The sequence below is a fragment of the Argopecten irradians genome, chromosome 1 (assembly GCF_041381155.1).
Source record: "Argopecten irradians isolate NY chromosome 1, Ai_NY, whole genome shotgun sequence".
NCBI classification, from domain to species: domain Eukaryota; kingdom Metazoa; phylum Mollusca; class Bivalvia; order Pectinida; family Pectinidae; genus Argopecten; species Argopecten irradians.
The window spans coordinates 810222-831078 of record NC_091134.1 but is presented as its reverse complement, the minus strand read 5'-3'; the positions used below and the strand labels follow the sequence as shown (position 1 = coordinate 831078).

At 33.8% G+C, this 20857-nt stretch overlaps 2 protein-coding genes and 1 long non-coding RNA gene across 3 annotated transcripts; all 3 read left to right on the top strand.

The window, feature by feature from the left end:
• The first annotated feature begins 2142 nt into the window (after nucleotides 1-2142).
• LOC138314477 (calmodulin-like) lies at nucleotides 2143-5454 on the top strand. Its single transcript, XM_069254837.1, has 5 exons — nucleotides 2143-2272; nucleotides 2712-2742; nucleotides 3303-3446; nucleotides 3890-4132; nucleotides 4596-5454. Exons 1-5 carry the CDS (start codon nucleotides 2270-2272, stop codon nucleotides 4622-4624), a joined length of 450 nt encoding a protein of 149 aa, XP_069110938.1. The 5' UTR covers nucleotides 2143-2269; the 3' UTR covers nucleotides 4625-5454.
• A 2594-nt stretch (nucleotides 5455-8048) lies between these two features.
• LOC138314458 (squidulin-like) lies at nucleotides 8049-14361 on the top strand. The gene is made up of 6 exons (XM_069254814.1): nucleotides 8049-8067; nucleotides 8746-8773; nucleotides 12047-12074; nucleotides 12431-12574; nucleotides 12816-13061; nucleotides 14069-14361. The coding sequence occupies exons 2-6, from the start codon at nucleotides 8771-8773 to the stop codon at nucleotides 14098-14100; spliced, it is 453 nt and encodes a 150-aa protein (XP_069110915.1). The 5' UTR covers nucleotides 8049-8067; nucleotides 8746-8770; the 3' UTR covers nucleotides 14101-14361.
• A 1665-nt stretch (nucleotides 14362-16026) lies between these two features.
• Nucleotides 16027-20612, top strand: LOC138309238 (uncharacterized). Its single transcript, XR_011206225.1, has 2 exons — nucleotides 16027-16188; nucleotides 20317-20612. It is a non-coding gene; the product is annotated as an uncharacterized lncRNA (long non-coding RNA).
• Nucleotides 20613-20857: the final 245 nt, after the last annotated feature.

Genomic DNA, 20857 nt, shown 5'->3' with positions numbered 1-20857 from the left:
TATGAAATGAAGTATATCATTCTTTTACTTATTGGTCAAATATTAACGTTTTAGGTAACTATATAGAGATTAAATCAGGATTGATACACCAACGCTAAGTGTTCAAGTATAAGTAGGAGACACGAACACAATGCATTAGCGTGCCCACTAATATTGTAGAAAGATGATAAACTCCATCAAATGTGGATATAAAGGATAGATATATTCTATCCGAAGCTTGCTAAAATTTTATAATATTTTGTAATTCCACAAATAATAATTTTGGGTAGCCATGTAATACAGTCTCTGTCGAAATATGTGTGTTGCACGAGACCACACAGTAGTATACCCGAGAGAAAGATACACATTTCTACCACTTAATCAAAAAAGGACTGCACTAAACACTACGAAAGGACTTAACATTTACAGACACAAATAAGCTTTTGCCCCTGTGTGGTAGGCTGTTCCCTGGCCGAGACGCACTCAAGTCTATAAAAAGTGGTAGTTTCTGCTTCTGCGCGATGTATATTTCAAATCTATGTCGCATCAATTAGCATGGTAAAGGCTGCCGCTTTAACAAGTAAAACATCAAGTTATTGTTAATAAAGTCTTCAGACCCTGCTTCACCAGTCAGGTAAATTAAGTTCAAAATCTGGTATTGAGAGAGTAAGAGTAGTAGGGCAACCGATCATTTGCTGGACCTCCAAACAACCCTAGTGTTCAGAAACTCCTATATGGTTAAGCCTGGTCATTTGCTGGACTCGAACAGTCCTAGTGATCAGAAACTCCTATATTTCTGAGCTTGGTCATTTGCTGGACTCGAAACAGTCCTAGTATAATTAAGTTACATGTATATTTGTTTGTCCTTTCACAGAAAAAAAAACAATCAGCTGTTGGTAACGTATGGGAATTATACCGTTATAACTATGTGCATTACAGTGCTAACAATGGACAATACAAAACAATGAGCAAAACAAGCGATAATTAGATCATTGGAAATTCATATTCAAAAGATGGCATTGTAGATTTCTTATGATTCTTTGGTTTGTGTGACAAAATAAAAACTATTTGTATAATAGTCACTGATGTCATAAACACTAAAAAATGTATGAGAGATGAATAGAGAACATGTATTTTGTGATAAAGGATTCAATAAGAATACGAAATAGACTAGGATTTTCTGATCACGAAGGCGACTCGTGATCAACGTCGAAATGCGGACATATACGTTGATTTCCGTAACATGTGGCCATGCCTCTATTACTACTACTACCCCCTAAATCTCAACATTCATGTGTTCTTATCAATAGTCTTGTCATTGTCTCATGAACCGAGACTACATACCATGGAGATGGTATTTAATGATAAAGCTGAAGGATCGCCCAATAGGTCATTGAGGTGGGATAGATACGTATCATAGTTAGTAGGAGACCATAATTAACTCATATTACCCTGAAGACATATTTAGACTCTCCTAAATCAAAGATAAGAACAATCCATTATGAAATTGCAGGGGTCTACACGATATCAGTTATGGTTAGGCGAATTTAGTTCAATATATGTGTACATCACATGTCTGGACATATCGGTTTATATAATGCAATGTACATTTCGGTTATAAGACATGATTGTTTAATAATGTGGTAATTTTTTTAGCTTTAACGAAGTAGTCGCAATCATTTGTTTCTCGTTGAATTACGGTCAAACATGTAAAATTTTTATATTCTTTTACCAACACTAATAAAGCCTATCCATGTAAATCGTGAATGGATTCATAGCAATATTTGTGGATAACCATTGTTTGAGAGACTTTAAAGAAGGACGACTAATCAAAGTTTAGCTAAACAAATGTTGTTACAAATCTGTAGATCCAGTTCCGTGGTTAATGACTCGCTATATATGATTGTCCGTCTCCAGTCAGACAATTAAATTGAATAATGGTCCGCACAGTGATAAACAAATTAATTTGTGTCAAAAGGGAGGGTATTGGCGAAAAAGAAACAATAAAATGATTTTTTCATACTTTTGTTTAAGATTTCATAAAGTCAATATGACATGTAAAACTAATGCATTACGCCCATGATCTTGTATATTGTGACTTCAATAGAGATATCGTAACGGTAACGTTACACTTATCCTATTGTTCATTTAATGCATTGTGATCGAGTTAAATGTGCGTACTGAAAAATTCAAACTACAATATATATATATACGGCGTTATCATGCGCAAACTTGTCGAAACACTCAACCCGTTTGCGCATTGAGCGGAAGAGGATATATATGAATCAACATGGTGAGAATTTTATTTGTTTATATATTAATAAACTAATTACATGATAGGCAACACACTGCCGTGGATACGATAATATAGATTTGTTGTGTAATTGTAATACGATCAGTAAGAGTTTGGAGGTGTTGTAACCTTTAGCTTAGGACTACCTCATCAGGTTATGATTTCTCTGACCAGTTTATATGTTGCATCATGATAATATTCATTTTGGAATAAAATGATAGCAGGTCTCTACGGAAGCTTGTTTCATCACAGCTTCTCGCGTATAATCGAGAATTTTCCTTTAGCATGACTAATTGACAGTTCCACCAATACTTGCGTTTCCTTTACAGCCAAAATATAGAAAAAAAAATAAGATCTAATATCTTATTATTCTGATTCTATGATACTGATGATATGTGCTTAAACCCTTGAACTCCATTGTTGTTTGATTACTCCGTAGGCAGACCAAATGACAGAAGAACACATTGCAGGTAAGCTATTGTCAAAACTAAAGTAAATCACCATTCGTTATAACAACTATCTCACCTTTACACATTGCAGGTAAGCTATAGTCAAATCTAACTCATCAAGTAATCACCATTCTTTATAACAACTATCTCACCTTTTGTGTTTCTCATTTACAATATATAACATGCATCGTAAAATCATTTACAAACGAGCAGTTTCTGAACTGTTGGTGTATTCTGCTGTACGATCATAATTCAGAATATGTAAATCCGACATTTTATCACAATTCTATATGTAAATATCATTTTATTTACAGAAAATATTATTTAGAATTTCATGAATGAACGGTTTGTTGCAAATATCATTTCGTATTTGTTTAACTTCGTCGATCTGCGCAACGTTTCAGTTGTCGTCTCGAAGGGTTAAATAACGGAATAGCCATGCTTCATGTAAAGTTATGGTTGGAAAGTGCTTCATGATGTAGCGGTGTTTATATTAATCAGAACTTTATACAGAACATAACACACTAGGTCAGTCCTCACCTTATATTTACTCGAATGCATTGTGATGTTCTTTATACTAGAATTCCGCGAAGCCTTCAGTCTGTTTGATAAAGATGGAGATGGTTTTGTGTCGTCTAAAGAACTGGGAACAGTGATGAGGTCTCTCGGTCAGAATCCAACTGAGGCTGAACTACAGGATATGATCAATGAAGTTGATACCGACGGTATGTTTTACACTACACAGACTTCTCATTATGTACTTATATGATGGATACGGTATTATTGTTACAGAATACCAAAATACCATGTGACGTGTAAAACAAACAAATTTAATAAATAATATAGCGAATTTTAAATTAATGCCTGTCACTCTTTATAACACTGGTGATGTAGTTGTGGCAAAAACTTTGTTAATTTCAATTGAAAGTACTTATGCTTAGTAGGCGCATATTGCAAATGAGGATGTGTTTCCATTGAGATAAGCTAAATCTTATATCTTACTCCTGAATTAAAAAAAATCCTCTTCCCCAAACGATAGTTGGATAGTGCCAGCTAATTTTACATTGTTTATATTTATATATATCAACCGTTGGATGAAACATAATGTTAAGTTTACAATACATTTTAAAACAGGCTTAATTGTGATGATTCTTTTCTTAAACTGAAGGTAATGGTACGATAGATTTTCCGGAATTTCTAACTATGATGTCCCGAAAAATTTTCGATGACGACAGTGATGCAGAGTTAAAAGAAGCCTTCAAAACGTTTGATTCGGATGGGAATGGCTTTATTAGTGCTGCCGAGCTACGACACGTTATGACAAACCTCGGGGAGAAGTTGACAGATGAGGAGGTGGAGGAAATGGTCAGGGAGGCGGACATAGACGGAGATGGTCATGTTAATTACGAAGGTAAGTGTTATATACTTCTACTGATATACAGATGGTTATACAGCAATAATTCAGTATTTTGCCGTTTACTTAAATTTCATATCAAACTATGATCGAGAGTAGAGTGTTGATGTTATTGGTAGTATATTTCAGTGTGATTGCACTGTAAAGTAGACAGGGATTTGCGTCGAAACAGAGCAAACACACTCTCATCACAAGCGTTGTGTGTATTGGGTAGAAAATAATCTACCCTTAAATCAACGTTTGACAGGATGTTGAGCAAATAATTGTTGAATTATAGATACTAACGAATCCACTTGATAAACTCTCTATATTTACTGAATATCCTTTCCAAAACACATTAATACTGTGAATGTCAGATACCAATACGTATTTCATTTATATAGGACTTAATCTCAAATTCTTTTTATGCGTCTTTTGGTCTGCGAAAAATCTAATCTGTTCAACTTTTTTTAAATTACAGAATTTGTGAGGATGATGCATACGTCCTAGGTAGTATTAAACCGTCAGATCATTGTGCTCCTTGGTAAGAATTCATCACACTGACATATATCACCAACACATTTCAACGAATGCAGCAGAAGTGATATCGACATTTCATTGCAGCAGGAAGTAAAACAAAAGTGAGTGTAAGATGATATATGGACGATTACTTTATACAATATCTCTAATGTGTGAGAAATTATTTTTGTTGACGAATGGAACCAAGACCGAGAAGGTTGTGTCCAACAGCAAAATAAAAACACGTCTACTCCTAAAAGGTGCACTTCATAGAAAAAAACCGGTTAAGCTTTATTTAGTGAACGAATTAATGTTTTTTGTTTTTGTAATTTAATATTTACAATTCATGCATGATTTACAAGATGAATGTTAGTGGTATATGTATGTTGATTCAAATGAAAACTGCATGTTGTTATTACAAGAAAATTACTCTGCGTCAAATAACAGCAGAGATTCTGTTTTGGGTAGTAGCATTCTGTTATGGTAATGACATCATTTATCTACTTTAACATAATGTGGACATCGTAATCGGCTTTCATTTTACGTACATGATATGTCATATAACATTGTAAATTATTAGGCATTTAAGCATCAGTAATTGAATTTAAAAATATCCTATATGCAACTGTGAACATATATCATGGAATATTAAAATAAATTGTAACTGCACATTACCTATATGTTGCCACTAAGCCTAATATATGATAATTTCCAATATTAACATTGTCAGTTAGGCTCTGACGTACTGATATCTTCATCAGAGTTCAAGAGATCACGAAAAATCCGGGTTTAGATCTGTGTGAAAATTTACTGAAAGAATATTGACATTTCCTTAAAATTGATAAATATGAAACTATATTCTAATTAAAATATTTTAAATGGACTGAAGTGTTGTTTCTATCTTTGTATGTCCGTCATCCATCTGTTATGGCAAAAATATGACAACCAATGTTTAAATCTTCATGTAACATTTGTGTTTTATTACAGAAATGGAATAAAATCGTTAATAATTCTCTTACTTTTAAATCTCCGGGATAAAGGTTCACTGTTTATTTTAAAAGTTTACAGGAGTTATTTCTCTTCACTTACAAAACCCCTATAATTATGTTATGCGTGAAACATAATGCTTTATTTGCAGTAGAAAGGGAGACTACTCTTTAAGTTATAGACGAAGAACTCCATGCAGATTTGTTGTTTACCATTGTTTTTTTATTAAGCATACGCCAGAAAGAAAAAAAGCAAATTCAAATTGCCTATTGTTGATAACAATGCATTGAATCTACTAGGTTGGGGTGAGGTTAAAACACCATATTTGTAAGCCTGGGTATATTACCTTTACTACTATGTTGGTGCGTAGTTTAGCCACCAACTTTGTAAGTCTGTGTATATTAGCTTTGTTGGGGAGAGGTTAAACCACCATCTTTGTAAGTCTGGGTATATTAGCTTTGTTGGGGCGTAGTTTAGCCACCATCTTTGTAAGTCTGGGTATATTTGCCTTACTAATATGTTGGGGCGAGGTTAAGCCACCATCTTTGTAACCTCGGGGTATAATACCCTTACTACTATGTTGGGGCGTAATTTAGTTACTATCTTTGTAAGCTTTGTATATTACCCTTACAGGCTTACAAAGATGGTGGCTAAACAACGCCCCAACATACAGTAAAAGACCATACACATTCTTTACGTAGCCCCAGTTTGTAGACAATGATATAAGTAATATATGCAAAACCAGTAGGATCTTATCTAAAATAATTCCCTTACAATTCCAGGTTTCATGCTGATATAGAGATATGAATGAAGAATGATAATGTACAGTGCCATCTTGAAGTTTTTACGTTATGTACCCTTTATATGTAAGAACTTTACAGTCGCCATTTCAAACTCAAGTCTATAAAACATCAAAGTGGAATGTTAACATGTATGTTTTAAATAAATTGCTTAATGTGAATACATGAGGACAATATCACATTTCTTCCCAATAGCATAATCATATATTATTTTTCTGTTCTATGACTTCACATATTATTCTAACATATTGATGAAAGAAATTGTCATGTAGGGACAATTAAGGTAGACCGTCCCCTCTGGTTTCCTCTGAAGAACTTCGTTTATTTTTTTATTTGTTTAATCTTTGGCATTCTCTGATCACGAAAATTACATAAAAAGCATATGTCATCAGGTTATTTTTTCTCTCATGTGAACTTAAAGATATGTGCGGAATTAAAGTATTTTTCAACTTCCCTTGATATGTAAAGCATATATCCATATCATATTTATACCTTCAGCATGAGCAATATAATTCATAACTTTATGAAATGATATAAGTTTCCCGTCATACAACGAAATATCGCAATTTCTAACCCAAATTTAGTGAAAAAACTTACAAAAAAAATCACGTCTTTATGTGAAAATGAATCAAATTTATCATCATTTAATAAAAATAAACATATTTCCAATAGGAATAGCCAATAAAAGGTATATATCATCACATTTGTTTTTAAATTATGACCGAGTTAGTTTCTCATACCCCGTATTTTTCGCTCTGAAATATGCGCATACGTATCAATCTTCAACTTTTCATTTTATCCATTTAGGATTTTTAAAGTTTTCTGTAATTGTTTTATTATATATACATACAAAATAACATACAATGATTACATACGTTGAGGATTTGAATTGTTTTCTATTAAATATTGCAATATTTGAAAGTTTATATGCATAATCCCAAACTTTTGGTTCAATTCAGTCCAATCCAACAGCAAATATATTAGCTTTTCTGAGGCAAATAATTTGCTCTCTGCGATTCTGAATTAAAATTGGCTATTTTCCGAAATAGCATGTTTTAAATTATGAGAAAAGGTTTTAATTAAATTAAAAATAAAACATATTTCCCATCAAAATTATATCCGCATATTGCTTGTCTGTTTCTGAATGTAAATAAGTATATGTTACGATGATATTGGCGAGTCTATCGAAACTCGAAAGTTTGCATTCAAAACACCACTAAGTTCCCTCGGCATCCATATTCTATGCGAATCAATATCTATCCAGCATAAAGATAGGTACACAATAACAAATGGTACGATCATTGTGTTGTCATATGTACAAACTGACGCGATTTTCTTTCTTTTTTTTCATTTTAGGTTCATGTGAATCCATGTGTAATCCATGTAATGTTTTAGAGAGCATTCTGATTCTTGGATTTTATTTTACACGGATTTTCAAAATTATACTATATATATATCAATTGTAACACCTTTAGATTGTTAACACTTGAAACGTTTCCAGACGAAATCCTTGCTTAAATAGCGATGCCAGAAGCGAGTTATGATAGATGGGTACGAAGAAATAAAGTGCATTAACCCTATCGGGTTGGCGACGTTATTGATAGCTTATGACTGTTCACTGTGAAGGGAGAATGTAGGACACAAAAGGTACGTGTGGAATGTACCGATGGAGGTACAAATACATAAACCAGGACTGTCGATTTGTTTAATCTCACTATAATAATTCGTACTTCGAGAGTAAGTTATTCGAAAAATATTATGACTCCCCAACCCCTTTTGTTTCACCGACAATATGGATTAATTTTAATTAAAAGGTTCCGCACATGTCTATCATTTTTAGACAGAATAATTGTCCTCTCTTACAAGTTTATAATTATTACTGTATCAAAGTTGTAAAATGTTTATCAACCGTTTTTGGTAGGCATTGACATCGGAATAGTCTAATATTCAGATTGTTAGTTATCCTCAGCAGTGTTTTCACATCTTATAATGACTCTTCAACAGATCATTTTATATTTTGTCCTTCATATTAACGTGTCTTATATGTGGTGTACTTGTGTAGCAGTTGATCGTGTACACTTTAGGAAACAAAAAGATTGTCATCAAGCCACACTAAACGTCATTGTTAAGTTATCTATAAAATTTATTTTGAGCGATTCTGTAGTGGTATTTAGATTTGGCATTGTCACATTTATTATAGAGTTAGGTATTTAACTTGTTTTAACAACGTACTCACTGCCAACGTGGTGGGCTGGAAAGATCAAGCATTATGATATTTACATAGTTTTAATAGTTTTACTGTCTTATATTCCTCAATACTAACAGCGCAGAGGTAGCCATCGCAAGAAGAATGGTAAGTATGTTCTAAATATTGCTTAAATTATGTCAAATTAGTATAAAAACCAAGAGGTCGAAACGTGATTTCCAATATTCTTTTATCTATTCGCGTTAGGTTAAACAGTAACAATTGCCAAGAGATAAACAAAATTATTAAAATTTGCTAAATTTCATGTCAGCGCTTTACAATATGTGTTAAAAACATAATACATTAATTTATGTCTTATAAGATGTTTTTGCATATTAAAATAAAGAAGGTTAAGTAATGTAAACACCTGGATCTTTTAAGAAACGTTTTTGACCATTGATCCGTGTGATTCAGGACATTTCTATAACGTGGCGTTACCCAAATTGGTACACTACCCAAAATGGTACACGTTTAATATAAATGAAGCAGAATTTTCAGTTTGAACTCTGAACTGACAATAATTGTCCTGCACAAAAATGAAGGTGCTTAATAGTAACTGTGACAATTTTCATATGGTATTATCTTTCATGTTGCTCACTATCCCTATTTAAACAAAAAATATGAAATTGCGAAAAAAAATCCGGTAAACGACGTCTTGCGACAAACCTAAAAGCACCATGTTTTTTTTACAACAAGGAAAATAATTGCTGAATTTGATATTTTTGACAGATATGTGACTTCAATAAACTAAAAAATGTTTGAACTTTCCTTAAATGAATTCAGACATTTTTATCAGGTTTAGACATTTATTATTCAAATCAAATAGGAGGTGTAACTTTCGGGAACTCAAATCTGCTAGCACACATGGATGGATTGGGAATGCTTCAAAGCTCTCTATTTATAACTATATGCACTGCTGACAAATAAACAAATAATGAAATTAAAGTTAAAGGCATCTATCTGTGGAATGGCCAGAGAAAATTTTAATTCAAGCACATGTTTGAAAATTTCAACAAACATCTTCAAAAAGTATACCAATTAGAGTAGCGTCACGTTATTTTTTTTATTTTATTATTTTTTTTTTATTTTTGTGCTAATGTTCCCTTCAGAATTCTTTTAAAATGTACACTTATTTGAATATTTGAACGTTTTCAGTCAAAATAATCCTTGATAATTAAACATATATGATAACTTTCATTGACAGATATGACACTATCAAAAACAAAAACGAGAGAAGATGATAAGTTCTTTTGATCTTGACTTGAAGATCATGAAAGTTGAAAACAAATTGAACAATATTGAAAGAGCGTTCTATACGTTACATTTGAAACTGATACAGGAATAAATGATAATTCAGTTTGAGATCGTTTCTTAGATTTGAATCAGATACATATTGTGATACTTATTAACTCATGGTTATATCATCTTGGTACATTTCCGTATAACGATACTCTTTTTGTTTTTTTGTTTAATTCCGTGTAACTGTTTTCTGGACGAGATTATGGAATTTTAACAAATAAGAATAAATAAAAACAAATGCTATAAAACCTTGTTATCAGTATTTTGCCATTGTCCAATGGGGTGGGTATGGTTTTATAGCGTTATCGTTTACTCAAGCATAAATATAAACATATCAGAGACACGTTTTTATCATATGTAAATGATAGGTTATGAGGTATAAAAAAGAATGGAAATGTGAATCGAAAATTTTACGAATTACTCTTTGTATAAACGCTTATTATTATTATTATTATTTTTTTATTTGTTTAAGTGTTTAAATGTCATAACAAATATCACTAACGACACATAAACAAACCATTCTATCTCAACATCAATGAGAGAGAAAAAAAAGGTAATACTGTCTCGATGAATAATTCGTGCGCATGTTTAAATTCTGGAACCTGTACTATTTCAACCACTGCCTGCCTACTCCCCTCTTAAAACATGTGGTGGATTTATACCTATTATCAAAGTAACTGTATTAATTGTCGCATAAAACAAATATGAATGCAAAATTCCATTAATTTGTTTTGAACGAAAAAATAGACATTTATTTACAGTTTGCACTGGCATGGACTCAATAACCATGCTTTCTAGTATCAACATTATCAGTGTATAATGATAGTTCAACACATGCGGCGATTCTGTTGTTACGTGAGAAGCCGTTGGCGTAGCAATGCGGCGGGAAACATCAATCGAATTTGTTGACGACGAAGGGAGAAAGAAAAAAATGGATGAAAAACTGTAAATATAAGGAACATAATTTTTGTTTTTTGTTGAGGTTATGAGGGTATATGATAATGATGCCCGTGTAAATTTTATGTAACCCGGCTTCCAATATCCAGTAGTGTTTTTCAATGACCGCTTTCCTTATTCTTGAAACTAGATTAGACACAGCTGCGTGCACTGAATTAACTGTTCTCTTTGATCATTGGTATAAATCTTAGCTGAAACGAAGCCAATTATTATCTAATTAATTACACTAATATCGCTATATTTATCTGTCGTGTGCGTACTGGGTAAGTCTCCAGCTATCATTACACTCATATACAGGCCAAGAATTACAAAATACCCAATGTATCAGATTAACCAGTTAACAGGCCGGATCTTTTGTTCATACCTTTTTATTATTGTTATTATAAATCGACTGAGAACACCCAACGATTATAGACAGCAGTAAACTAATGACCATAGTTAATCAACGAATATAGACAAACTAATGACCATAGTTAATCAAAAAACATACCTTCCAGGGAAGGAACGGGTGACTAACTGGGTTCATGTTTCAAGATATTTAAGCTTGTCTTTTCTGTCATGTTTCTTTGTGCAATGAATCAAAAATGAGGTCTGTCTCCAGTTTTAATCGGTTAAGTGATTTTGTTATCATGAAATATTATAACTTACAGTTTATCACGCAAGTGGTTCGTTACACCATTATGTACGGTCATGTACAACAGTATAATCATAACGTCATTACCTACATGCGTTGCCTTATACTCATGATTACGAATAATGAAAGTTTTCAAACTCGTTAAATAATCTCTGTATGTCACTAACCTATATGCTCGTGGCATATCTAGTTACATCCTCGACATTCTAGTGGTTACTATCATTGTTGGTATAGCAAACAGCAGAGCAAACCTGACGGCTGAGACAGGTAGCTCGATCCTTTGATGTCAATCAAAATATTCGAATAACGGTACACTGTGGTCGACTGTATGGCTTCGAAGTTAGACGTCGTTCGCTAAATATATCCACTCACGTACGATTCCTGATATCTTCTATGTTTAGATGTTAATCTTCTTTACTTTCAGTCTAAGTCACCAACAATGTGTGATGTTACTGTCACTACCTAATAAAACTTTTTTTTTATGTTTTCAGCCTAAGTTAAACGACAAGCAGAAGGCGGGTGAGTATCTAGGCAAAGTAATGTATTTGGATGGATCTGTATTAGACCTCATTTTTACATATTTAACTCTTTCATCCCTATGTAACTTTAGTAGACTTTACCTTTAATTGATCTGAACGAATCCATTGTGGTCTACAGTGGTGAAAGGGTTCACAAAATTATGTCAGTTTACTCGATGTTGGAGCTATGGTTGACCGAACAACATATCAACCGTATACGAGAAACTTTTAAATGCATTGTTAGAAAAGTTTGGCTATTTTCACAAAGACATAAGTATTTGCCAAAGCGATTTGGGTTTTCATTATCCTATTCTTTCCGGCGATTGGTTTCTTACATATGGGCATTTACCTTTCCAGAAGTGAAGTCTAAGTTCGACATTGTAGACGAGGATGGGACCAAATCACTGAACCTTAAAGAACTGAAACTCTTACTGTCTCTCCTTAACAATGCCAAGACAGATAAAGAGATGGAAATGTTTATGAATAAAGCAGATAGTGGAAGTAAGTTGGTTTAATTTAGCGACGTGTCCCATAGCAACCATTTGAGAATGCAATAGATAAAACGGTGGTCTGTGTGATTTTTGACACTCACAATAAAGAGAAAAAATGATTTGCAACTAAAATTGGACCAAAAAATGAAAGAATGAATACCATAGTGATTCTTTTTATGATATATGTCATATCCTGAAATTTTGCTGGGTTAGAAAATCAATTCACACATTATCATTTTCACGATTTTTAGAAGATGGCACTTTGACTTATGAAGAATTTGTACAAGCATACGCAGATGAGCCAGGACCCGTTGCTCTTAAAGATGAACTGAGAAAGGCGTTTAAGACCTTTGATCAAAACGGTGATGGTTATTTAGACAGTAATGAATTCAGAGTAATAATGATGAAGAAAGGCAGCGAAAGATTAAGTGAAACAGAATTTACCGATTTGATGAATCTGATGGATACAGATAAGGATGGCAAGATCTCAGTTGATGGTAAGCTTTTTTACTTTTTTAAAGATAGATCAATACTGGATTGTAACACAATTTTAACATAGAATGAAATCATGGCAATATGCCCCATTCCTGGTTAAAACCGCTAAATATTTTGTAAAGTTGACATGGAATAAATATGTGAGAAACATTAAAGTAAAATTACGTTATGTAGAATTTTAATATGTAAGATATGTGAATTAAGAAATGCATGTAGGTAATAATAAATTATATGCTTGAGATTTACAAAACTTGTAACGGAAAATGTTTTAGGAATGCTATACGCATGTCCCTTGCATAGTGATATATAACAGACCAGTTATATACGTAGCTGAGCGATATATCATTCGGCTAGTGCTCGGAGGTCCTGAGTTCGAGTCCTGATATGGCCACTACATTTTCTCCTCTCATGTTACAAAATTGGCACCCAACTAAAATACACACGTTGTTGGTATAAGGGTCTCGTGTGTCTTTGAGGGCGAAGAGTTTGAAAAAGGAGGGAGGAGTGTAGCGGGAGTGGACTGACCATGGGTCGATCATCGATGGCCAGCGGTAAAGCATTCGGCTAGAGTTCGGAGGTCCCGGGTTCGAATCCCGCTCTGACCACTACATATTTTCTTCTCCTGTTACAAGAAAATATCACTACCTAGTACGCCACGTGAATTAATACTGATTTTCTATCGGCTACATACATTGGTAATATGCTGTAATAGTTGTTCGGACTTATATCAAACCTTACTCCCGTATTATAGTACTGCAGAAATCGATATGTTGTTATGATATTATGTACGAAAACGTAAAATTGGAGATAAAACTGCGCGATATGTCTGAAGATATTTAAACGCAGAAATATAACATAAAGGTGATGTTCTTAACCTATTCTAGCCTAGTTACGCTCGACTCTGACACCAACCGACCAATCGGTATTATTATTAAGTAACGGAGCTATCAACAATCCCACTGATATAAATACAAATATATACTGATACTTGATAATTTCTCTATTCCAGAGTATATCAACTTTATATGTCCAGCGAACTGATCGCACAAACACACGGGAGGATAAATACATGTTTGTGATGATTCACAGGAATATGTCTGTTGTTGACTAGCATACTCAGGTCAGAATTATACAGCAACGGCATCGCGGACACTTCGAAACTGCTGATTAGACAACTATGATATGTATATGTACGCTAACTGCCTATATTAAACATGTATATTCAGTGTCTCTCATCTGAGTGTTGAGCTATTGTGTTTATATGTAACTAGCGTTTTGATTAAATGTTATTGTACATGTGTACTATTTGTTTATTGTGACATTTATTATCATAATGTGATATTTAAGGATTAAATTGTATTGTGTATTATGTTATGCAGATATAACAAAAATCTAAATAAACTAAATTCACCGCGAAGCTATTTAAGAAGAGAGTACAGAATACACATCTCTATAACATTTCAACACAGTAATAACATATGATTCCGAGACTCATATTAAATTATGTCTTCACCTAAAATTCATAAATAGCTTCGTAGCTTATTTGGATTTTCTGTTATATTTCTATAACATAAAAAAGAAATGATCATTAAATGCAAATTGGAATAGTGTCAGTCCATTGACAAATACCTCGCGTACTTTGAAAAGGTAGAATTCATCGAGCATGATAATTAACATTGTAAAGTCAATACACATTAATGTACGTCAATGGAATACATTGTTTGACCAATGACCTTGCAATGTACTAATTTTTCAAAATATGTACAAAATGAAACATAATTTTTAAGGTCACCACACATGTCAAGTTACCTCCCTTATTGCCAAGAATCAAAATGTTTCTATGTAGATATCCACGGCTGATTTGAGTTTTAAAAAATCATAAAATGTGAAACCTATGAAAATTTAACTAATCAACGATTCCATGTCATTAGTAATATCAAAAACTTTGCGTTTTAAAAATCAAGAATTAATTTTTCTTTGTTTTCATACTAAATCTGGCTTTCTGGATGGCCAATACGTTTTTTGGATACCACTATGAAAAATATCCGAGAATGGTGCGACGTTATCTAGTCCGCTAAACCTGCCTATATTATTAGGCTTTTTTTTTATTTTTTTTTTATTTATTTATTTTTTTGCCTTATATACAGTCAGCTCGCGGTACCTCTTAAAAATGTGAAGTCGTAGGCCAGATTTGGCCTATGCTACGTCAGCGGCATATTTCTAATATATCGTCCATGCAATGCCGGGAAAACGTACACATACCTATATATTGGGATCTTATGTACTCCACTGCCCCCATGTTACATCCCAATTATGAAATTAAACAACTCTGCACAATGAAATACTTCCGAGACCCTTCTATTTCATACATTTGTAATGGCCGCCGTATACACATTTAGTAGAGCAAACGGCAGCCAATCAACTTCGCTTCCGGTTTTATTTTTAAAAAACCAAGTGTAGTTGAATAAGAAACAAAATTCTACTGTGAATATCGACAAACAGACAAAATTACAAGGTAAATAACTGGACATTGATGTACTTGTATAGTCAACCATTGGTTTAAACCATACGCCAGTTTTGATTCTGACACAGGAAATTTCAATATATTTACAAAATGCAAGGTGCGTGTTATCCATACAATATTTTATATCGAATCTACGCCAGTCTTGTTTGTAACGTTTTTGCACTAAGTCACGGTACTTTAAACTCTGAGATAGATCAAGAATAGTCTAAATATAAAATCTACTTTGAAATACATCCTTACTGGTTAATATATAACACAGCACAGTGACCTTAAACGCTTCTTTTACTAAAAAGAATTAACATCCGCACAAAACGCCCCATGTATGCTTCTCTTTATATATGAACTGTTGTTTACAGTACTTTAAATTGAGCTATCAATTATCTGTGATGAAGCACATAGATTGGCAATACATCTTACTGGGCCACTAAGTATAATGTAGTTACATGTTTTGTTGTTGTCCTGATATACAAACATAACAAACAGTAAGATGTGGTTTCTAGTTGTGGTCGCTTTCATCTGCTGCAACACTATCCTCCAACCGACTGCCTCCGCCTCCCACATCCATGGCCACCTTCAACTGAATTATAAAAGTCGGCCTGCAGTAGGTAAGTAACAATGCATTGTTTACATGTTCTATCGTTAACATTTTGGACATCAGTGGATCTACCTTAAGTTTGTAACTACTCCAGAGGGAGAAAGTGTATAATCTAAACAGTACAAATGTCTCTTCTTGTACAAAATATTCGGCGTCTTGGTCATCCTCACCTCAATATGTATCGAGAAGTTCAAGACGGATTTTACTTTTTTTATTTTTATTTTTTTTTTTTTTTTTTCAAACAATACATCAATTTTACATTCATCACATAATCAGTAGATATGAATACATATGAAGTTTTGTTTTATGTATACCTTTCACTCTGCCATTCTTTCATGCACCATTATAGTTATATTGATTGGGATAGAAAGGGAGGAGGGAGAGAGAAAAAATGAGATCAAATAAAGATTAAAGAATTGGGAAAGAAGGAATGATAGGGTGAACTAGAATGAAGAGAGATCATGAAGAATAAGTATTAAATGCAGATAAATTCTTATGTGATACACCGTAAATAAACCCATGGAAACAGGGGTAAAAGAAAAGAAAGAAAGAAAGAAAGAAAGAAAGAAAGAAGGATGGAAAAAATGAAAGCAAGAAGAATAGTCATTTTTTCTGATAGTGAGATTGAATAAAACATTACTGTTAAACATCCCAATTAAATTCAAGCATGACACCACATGTACGTAAGACAACAAATAAATATATACCATATTTTAATATAATAAATGGTTGGTGATTTGCAAGTTCTACCAGCTTAAACCATTTTTTCCAATCTTTCTAAAAGTTTTTTCTCCTTTTCCATAAGATATATATCTTTGAACATAATGATATTCTGTAATAGTTTAAAAAGAGCCATTACATTTTAAGAACCATGTAAACATGTAAATATAGAGTTTAATAAAAAGAACAATTTCATTATATACTCTTTGATATATGCCGTTATTATTAAGTTTTACAAAAAAATAAAAACATTTTTTTTTAATTGCAAACGGATTAAACAGAACATCTAAAAGATTTTCAAAATTAGCTAAAAAGTTCTGAACTTCAGAGCATTTCCAAAATAGATGAATGATCGTCTCCATTTCTAAAGCACATAACAATTAGAGAGACTAATTTAACAAAGATAAATGTAATTTTTTAGTATATATATATATATTAAATTCGGAACGGAAGCCACTGAAGTTTAGTATTATTGATAGACATGAAGGGTTTATTATATCTATATTTCCATGTTTTTTTTCATAGTCAAAAGAGGTTCCCCAGTTATTACGGTATTAGTTTTGACTAGCACTCTATAAAAATTTTGGCCCCCACAATTTTTTTTTCGATATAATAGAAATTTACATTCTTCATAATAGCCTCTGGGGCTCCCCAGGCACTGATGATAGAGGTTGGCGTATCGAAGAGTTTATTGATAAAAACAACTTGTGTCTTTATAACACCAATGGCCCAACAGACTTACACCCTGCCTCTTGATCACCTACACACATTGATCTGTCGTTGTGCCATCCATCAGTTCTTCTGGATTATGATTGAAGGGTCAACGTTGATCTGTGTGGGAGCGATCACTTTCCAATTATACTAAAAACATAGGGTCTCCTAAACTTGAGGAGTGTATTTCTCGTTGGAATTACATCAGGCGGACTTGGTTCAATTTAGGATCACATCTATCGCTACAGAAACTATGCCAAAATCCGTGCCAATACCTACAAAGTTCCTTCTCCCAAATGATTCATTTATCAATAGATCTGGTAGAAATGAAGCCCTGAGGTGGTACTTGGCTTCGCCAACCGTCTCAAAATATAACATTTTAAAAATTGGAGGGCAAAAGTTCGAAGGTCTATCAAATCCGACAAGAAGAGTACTAGGAAAGAGTACGTCTCAAAAATTAATTTCAATACATCCTCAAAGAAAGAAATATTTACACAAAATCAAATGCTCATACCAACATTGGCATTAGAATTTCAAATTTTTTGCAGGAACTTAATATAAATTTCGACACCATTGGCGAGTACACCGTATCGGATATACCACCATGGCTCATTCAGACACCTAATATCAATTTATCTCTTCATTAGAAGGCAAAGTCCAGTGCATTACGCGAAAAACACAAATCCTTCTTTCGTGCATTGAGCTTTCCCTGACCATGTTCAGATCTATACTGACGGCTCAAAAGATGGTGATAATGTGCGGCAGCATGCTGTACATCTAACCACTGTTCCTCTATCCGACTCCCGGGTGATGCATCCATTTTCTTTGCGGAAGCATGTGCTATCAGTCTGGCGCTTGACCATGTCGAAGAACACCGCATTAATAAAGCAATCATTCGTTCCCGCTCTCTTTCGGTCCTTCAGGCTTTGAAATCAAGAAACCCTAGAAACACATTAATCCAAAATCTTTTGAATCGAACATTTCGATTTTCTTCAAAACTCAAATTACTTATCTCTGGATTCCCAGTCATGTGGGTGTAAAGGGGAACCAAAAGGCCGATAAAGCATCTAAGACTGCTCTTCGCCTAGCACAAACAGATTTGAAACTAACATACACTGACTTCAAACCTTCTTTTCAGTCAGCTATCAAACACCATTGACAATAAAGGTAGTCTACCGCAACAAACAATAAACTGTTTAAAATACAACCTACACCTAATCCTAAACTGTCCAGTCGGAGAGACTGCAGAGAGGAAGTTGTTGTCTCTCGGATTCGAACTGGACACACATATTTTACACATTCCTATCCATTGAGAGGGGAAGATCCTCCTGTCAGGCATGTGATTCTCCTCTCACAGTGAGCATATTTTAGTGCACTGTATTGATTTTAAACACATACGAGATAAGTACTATGATGTCTCCGACATGTACACCTTGTTCCATGTCGTTAGACATAATCGCATTTTCAATTATCTGAAGGATATCGGCAATTTAAACAAAATATGAACGTTTTCTCATCTTATCATCGTATCAATTCAGCATTTCATCGTTTCATCAACATTATGCATGAGTTTTCTCATGTGTATAGCCAAAACTATTTTATTCCATGCAGCTCTTTTTAGAGCAATAATTGCAATAATTTGTGTTTTAGTTATTACTTGCTTTTTCTTATCCTGATTTTTAGATGCAATCATTGTTTATATCCTGATATAATGCTTGACTTGAAGTTTCGCTCTAAGTGACCTCAGTTGTATATTACAAAATTCATCGTGTAAGTAATGAACATGAAGAATCACTTTTTAACAGGTCTCGTATAATTAACTGGGTTTTTTGTTTGTTTCCATGTACCATGGGATAGCCAAGAGGCCGCAAATTTTGTACATTTGTACTGTTTGAACTAAAGTAGGTTCGGTTGTAAATAGTTTGTGTATACACAACTGTTACATTTGTATTCTTCAAACTCGGAAAAAAACTTATTTCCACAGAAACATGTAAATATTCAAAGGCTTCCAAGGTTTGGGAAAATGTGCCCATGCAACCCAAACAGGAGGTCTCTCACTCATCACACAAAGGCGTCAATTACTTGACCATATGTGAGACGAGTGTTTGTTTGTTTGATTATTTTAACGTTCTATTAACAGCTACGGTCATGTAAGGACGGCCTCCCATGCATGCAGTGTGTAGCGTGAAGTGCGAGGTTTGTGTTTTGTGTGACTGCTGTATGTTCGTGTTGTGTCTTCTTGTATGGTGGAACTGCTGCCCTTTTTTTAGTGCTGTATCACTGAAGCATACCGCAGAAGGCACTAAGCAACACACGCCACCGGTCACATTATACTGACAACGGGCGAACCAGTCGTCCCACTCCCTGTATGCTCAGTGCCGAGCAGGAGCAGAAGTACCACTTTTATAGACTTTGGTGTGTCTCGGCCAGAGGACAAAACCAGAGCCTTCCTCACAGGGGCGAATGCTCAACGACTCTTTGACTCAATACATGCATGTTATCAAGTCTAAATAAAGTCTATTATTATTATTTACTTATTATTATTCATACCGTAACATCACATACCAATAACACTTTCACTCATTCTTTTATGCTGTCAATTTATCAACCCAAAAGAAAATCGCAGATTGGTATTTTCTTTTCTGATTTCGTCTTTTCCTGCTTATTGTTAATTCAAAGTTCACTTCAATCATTACTTATTTTCCAGCCGCAGGCCTCGGTCCATCTATACCGAGAAATGGAATGTGCTCTCAATGCTGTTTCCATGGCGATGCTTATTGTGAATACTTGGGATGTGATACCAACTGTAATTACCAAAGAAGGAGGCAATACACTGGTTCTAGACCTTAGTCTCAAAACAGGTGTTCGAATGCACATTTTATCTTTAAACTATTAATGCTTATAATGTTCTACGTACTACTTTTACGTCCATTTGTTTGTCACTGAAATGTTAAGCCACAAAGACAAAAACGCTGCCATTCAATAAACGTCACTACTATACTTTGATTATATTCTACGTCATATAGTAACTTGTAAACAAGAAGTAAGAATAAAGTATATTTTGCATATATTGATCACCTTAACTATCCGGAGGGGTAATGGAACAAGGAGGTGGAAGGTTAGTGACAGAACGTCGGGCATCCTGACTAATACACAACTAGAGGCAGAATGTCAGACATGTTGAAGCACAAATAGTTAACCTACTATCAGATTTTAACACTCATTCATTATTATCAACAGGTGAAAGG